General features: G+C 35.5%; 1 protein-coding gene across 1 annotated transcript; it reads left to right on the top strand.

Moving 5' to 3' along the window:
* Window positions 1-2,704: 2,704 nt before the first annotated feature.
* On the top strand, window positions 2,705-3,607 carry LOC127260781 (uncharacterized). The gene has a single exon (XM_051288705.1). It carries the CDS (start codon window positions 2,705-2,707, stop codon window positions 3,605-3,607), a length of 903 nt encoding a protein of 300 aa, XP_051144662.1.
* The last annotated feature ends 2,393 nt before the right edge of the window (window positions 3,608-6,000 follow it).

Below are 6,000 nucleotides of genomic sequence, written 5' to 3'. Positions count from 1 at the left end.
TTTTTAATTTATATACATATGTAAAATGAGATGAGATACACATACTCAAATATATATTTTTATAAGATCATACAAAACGTGTTTTTAAAAATTAAAAAATAAATAAATAAATAATATTAAATTAACAAATTTAGTTTTTTCTCACCCTTTTTTTTTCATCATCATTCTCCAAATCCGATTAAATATTTCTTCATGTTCGACTCTATGTTTATTTGTTCTCCGCCTTATCTGCTTTGAGATAAAATAAACACAATATAAGATATAAAAAAAAGGAAAATAAAAATGACATTGAAGACAAAAAATATATATATATATAATAGATATATATATGTCTATACGTATATATGCTAACGGGGTATATTCAATGTAGATTTTATAGGATTTAACTTAGACTTTTAAAATTTGGGTGTATTAAATTCAAACTTTTAAAAGTTTTTAAACTTTTGAGGTATTCAACAATCCATAAATTTTAAAAATCTATGGATTTTATTGGATTTTAATGAAAAATTCTGAAAAATGTTCTAATGTATAAAATCTCTCATTGTGAACATAGATTTTGATAAATTTTTAAAATTATTATTATTATTATTATTATTATTATTCATACTGCTGTTGTTGTTGTGTAACAGATAATAATACGATAATATTTATTAAGATCATTATAATTTTTAATAAAAATAATAATTTAAAACTAAAATATATTAACAATTATAATTAATTTTTTTCCAAATTATATATTTTTATATTATAAATATAATATTAAAATTTTTTATTAGCATAATAAAATGTATTACTATCGTGTTTCTGTTTCAATTATCAAATGCAATATATTATCATTTCGGTGTTATTCTCCAATTTTCAGTTATCGAATACAATATATTGTTATTATGGTGACAATGGAATAAATATTTAAATATATATTGAACCTTTAGTTTATATTTATTTACTTTTTTATTTTATTTTTTTTTCCAAAAATTGTAAATTATTTTTTTTATTTTATTTATATACCAATATTTATTTTTTATGTAAAAAAGTTATATAAATAATAACAATATAATAATATATAATATTAATTTGGTATATCGAATGATAATATAATACTAAAATTATAAAATAAAAAATATTATTATACAATATAGTAGTGTTATATATGTTACAATACTTCTACATTATTAATAATTATATATTATTCATTAATATCAATTTTATTTTTATAAAAATATAATAATATATAATAAGTTTAATTATAAATATATTATATTTATAAAACTTGTGTTTAATATAAATTTATACAAATATATATACCACTAAAAAAAAAATTATAATACAATTCTACGAAATCTATATAAATGCATAAAAAATTCAATAAAATTTGTAAAAATTCATTTAAATCAATTACTAACATCAAACTCAGCATAGAATGTATGGATTTTCTAAAGACACATAAATCATACTTTTAAAAATTCAAAAAAATCCATTTAAATTTTAATTGAATACACCGTTAATTAAAATTTGAAAGAATAAGACTCAATCCGTAAAATTTATATATGAGATAAAATATATGTAATATATAAGATAAAGTTTTTCATTAATGAATTATTAAATTCTTTTAAATGATAAAATCCTCACATTATTTTTACCAAAATTGATTTTTTTAAAAGAAAATCTAAAAAACTTCTACAAGTTGTGGTGTTTAGAATTGAGGACGGTGGATCCGACGCCATTCTCAAAAAAAATTATATATATACATATGTATATGTAGGCTCGTCTTCGAGTTTTCTTAGGCTCTGAACCAAAATAAATTATAGGCCCTATAAATATATTTGTTGAGCACAAAATAATGGATAGGTTTTTAGGAAATGGGCCTGCCAAGATTAGGTCATCCGAAATGTCCAATGGGCTTTTGAAAGTCCAAATATGATTGCAGTAACCAGGTCGGATGAGTTTTGAATTTGTCCAAAACTGGTCGGGTAAATCCCCTAGGTCGGGCGAATGAGGAGATTGGACCTGGTCGGGACCAAGTAGTTCGGACGTCAAAATCGGACCTAATCAGGTCAAAATCCGAGGGTCAGATTTAAGAAAGTCGGACGGTTGATAAGATTGGACCTGGTCGGGACCAAATAGATCGGATATAGAAGTCGGACCTAGTCGGGACAAATTCCAAAGGGTTGGGCATAAGAAGGTTAGGTATTAAAAAAAAAAATAGTTATCCTATAGGTCGGGTAAAATGCAGTTTCTGGTAGTGGGGAGTAGTTTCGATTGGTGAGCGGTTTTTAAAATCGGACATGACGTGATGGTTCTCATACGTGTCGATAGAAGAGAATTTTTTGGGGAGTTAACAGCGGTTATGGTAACCGACCGGATAGCGGTTCGAACCGTATCTTCAAGGGGTTATTTAAAGATTCTATACGGTATAGAGAGGGAATCTTCAATCGACATCAAATTCAAGAAAATCGCTTTTGGGGATCACCACTTTATTTTCCAGTCTTTATTTCATTCTACAGTGTTTAGAAGTTTCTAATTTCAGACATTCATCTATCAAATTCGGGAATATTTCTCTATTTTCGAATTTTACTTTTTATTGTTGAAAAAACGCATCAACAATTTCGGCGACCACAGTGGGAGTCGAGGCAAGATTGCTGATCCTATGTTAACGGAGAGTTTCATACGATTGAGATCCGGCCGAATCTTCGGAAGGATCCACATGGCAGGCTCACAGCCTCAATCATCGTCGGCACCGGTGGGAGAAACGGTTCCACCACCTGTCATGCCAAATACAAGAGAAATGCCACAAACACCCGCTGACTGGGTTTCTTATGTTCAGCAATTGAACAACCAGCATAATTTGGCCATGCAGAATATGTTGCACGAGCAACAAATGTTGCGCGAACAACAAAATCTTATGCAAAATACGCTAAATCAGGCGTTATCAAGGGTTACTTTGCAACCCATCCAAACGCCACCAGAACTATCACCATCCAGGTTACAGGCAAATTTTGCGGGGCCTTCATATGTGGACAGCACTTTTCCAAGTGTTACCGCCCCAAGGGTTGACAGAGGGAAGACTCCTCTTACATACCCGAATAATATTCCGTTGGGTGGTAGGACCGAGCCTACCGATCTCAGAGGGGACAGATTGGGAGGCCAGGCTCACAATCCTATTCAGGTATTGGATCCTGTCCTACCCAGAGTAGACCCAGAGGACATTGCTCAGGTTTTAAGGGTACATTTTGGAATGAACCCCCAGACGGTCAACAGACCTGCGTACCAAAGACCATTTCCAGAAAGAATCATCAACGAACATCCGCTTCCAAGGAATTACAGACCACCCGATTTTCATTCGTTTTCTGGAGAGGATGGGGCATCAACTATAGAACATATGGGACGTTTCACGGCCCAATTAGGAGAAGTAGGCAATAATTCTTTCTATAAACTACAATTGTTCGGGTTATCACTCACAAGGACCGCGTTTTCATGGTTTGCAAATTTGCCACCCGGGCAGTTGCAAACCTGGGAAAGCCTGGAGGCAGCATTCCATGCAAGATTTTTTAATCCTCTCCCGACAGTCTCACTCACAGATCTTTTAGAGATCAGACAGATGCCATAAGAGACCGCGTATCAGTTTATTGAACGGATACGACTCATGAAAGGCAGATGCCCGACCATCATCGAAGAAAGTGAAATGACCAATTTGGTGGTCAGAAACATGCATTCCAGACTTCGGGAGGCATTGACAGCCCATGATGTTCAGGACTTGGCTAGTCTGGCCTCCAAAGCAGGGAGATTAGAATATTTGTTCAGAGAAAAAGATCACAACTTTCATCGGAACAGGGTACAGCAAATGGCAAGTGTTGATACAGAGATTTATTCGCCAGAAGAAGGAAATGTTCTTGAAGAAATGACAACCGAAATTGTGAATGGCAAACCGTACGTATACTCGAAACTTAAGCCATTGCCAGGAACAGAGGAGAGGGAGCAGCCGACTTTCGATGTATCCAAGGTCGACGAGATCTTCGATATTCTATTGGCAGACGGGCAGATTCGTATTCCTAAAGGGTAAAGTTTGGCAACGAAAGAGGAAATAAAGGGAAGGCCATACTGTAAGTGGCATAATTCCTTTACTCATTACACTAATCAATGCACACATTTCCGAAAGGAAATACAGAAGGCTATCAAAGCAGGGAGATTCAAGTATGTAACAATGGGAGTAGAACATCAGCCCTTCCCAAAAGTAACTACTGCAATGATCTCTTTGTGGTCTTCACAAGTTGTGCAAAGTGATGATGAAGAAGACACCGAACGAAAAGAACGCAAACCTAAAGAACAAGAATCCAATCAGGAAGTGAAGTTCAAAGTTTGCGAAAATAGAGTGGCAGAGAAATGGGACAGAGGAGACGGGTCGTTCAAGGTAGAATTGAAAGATAAAGTCGTGGTACGGGACCGACCAACACGCAAACCACATCCAGTCCAAGAGAAGTGGAGCCGAAAAAGAAAGCCTCTGCCAATAAACATAGACCCTCGATTTCCAGGTATGAATCGCACACAAATGCGTAATGCTAAACGCAGGTATGCAGCACGGCATGGAAAGCGAATAGATAAAGGCAAGGAGAAGAAAGAATCATCACCTAAAGGAAGGACGTGAATGACGAAACAGAGGAGCAAGGGGAGAGCAGCAAGCCGATCAAGAAGGCCAGATGTTTTCGATGTCAATTCTGCAAACGGATCAATATTGATCCTGAAATAGAAATTGCAAAGGAAGAGACCCCCGAGATTATTTTCGGATCATTTGCCCCAGAAGAGATGAAAGTTTTGCGCAGCCAGATAGTAAAGCTTGATAAAGCAGGATTAGAAGTCAGGATGACGGATATGCGATGGTTCGTTGAAGAAGAACCCATCTGGGCTAAGTTCGAGGAGGAGGAAGAACCAGAATGGGCAGCAATGGTTGGAAGACCCCCACCTATGGTTTTTCCACCTATACCAGAAGGGGCAACCCCGCATTTAAAACCACTCTATGTTAACGCTTATATATGTGGTAAGCCGGTTAACAAGGTTTTTATCGATAATGGGGCTGTTTTTAATGTCATGCCCCTCAAAACTTAGAGAAAATTGGGTAAAGAGATTGGTGATTTATCTCTAGTAGACATCGAGATGACAAGCTTCACAGGACAACCGACCAAGCCAGAAGGGATGATGGTGGCGCCAATTGAGGTTGGACCGAAGGTGATTTCGACTGTATTTTTTGTTGTGGATGCCAATACTACCTACTCAGTTTTGTTGGGGCGAGATTGGATGCACGCTTCCAAATGTGTGCCTTCTTCTCTCCATCAACAAATTATGTTTTGGGAAGGAGATCAGGTTTACACCATGGAAGCCAGTACGAATCCGTTTAGCTCTACAGAAGGAGTGGAAGAATCGGTTCTTTATACGGAATACGAACCGCCTATTTCGCGGACAACTATGGTAGATGAGTATCCCTGGAAGGGTTGTAAGCTCACTACGCAGGGTTGCGTGTTTCATTAGAAACAATTTTATGTTTTTATGGCTCTGTCGTTAGCCAAAATAAACTTTTACTTGAAGTTAATTTATGGAAGAAATAAATAAATGTGATAAACTAATTAGACAGTTTTATTTAAACCAATTAATGGTTAGATTATATAATAATAAAATTTCCAACAATAATGTTGGCGAAGAAGAAGGTTTTCATTGGCCCGATCTCCTGGAAAAGACAGAAACTTCTCTGTCAAGTCAGGACCCCCTCATTGAATATAATGTGGGAACCAAACAGATACCCAAGATGGTTAGGGTAAGTGGTTTACTGACAAAAAGTCAAGATGAGCAAATAATAGCGCTAATTCGAGATCACAAGGAATGTCTGGCATGGGATTATTCCGAAATCCCCGGATTAGCGCGCAGTTTAATAGAACATAGGTTGCCTGTTAAAAAGGGGTTTAAACCTTACAAGCAACCACCAAGGAGGGTGAGTCCAGAATTGATGCCCCA

Source organism: Andrographis paniculata, unplaced genomic scaffold, assembly GCF_009805555.1.
Source record: "Andrographis paniculata isolate CXL003 unplaced genomic scaffold, ASM980555v1 Contig15END, whole genome shotgun sequence".
Classification (NCBI taxonomy): Eukaryota; Viridiplantae; Streptophyta; class Magnoliopsida; order Lamiales; family Acanthaceae; genus Andrographis; species Andrographis paniculata.
The sequence above is the reverse complement of the archived record's forward strand: the minus strand, read 5'-3'. Positions and strand labels throughout refer to the sequence as shown.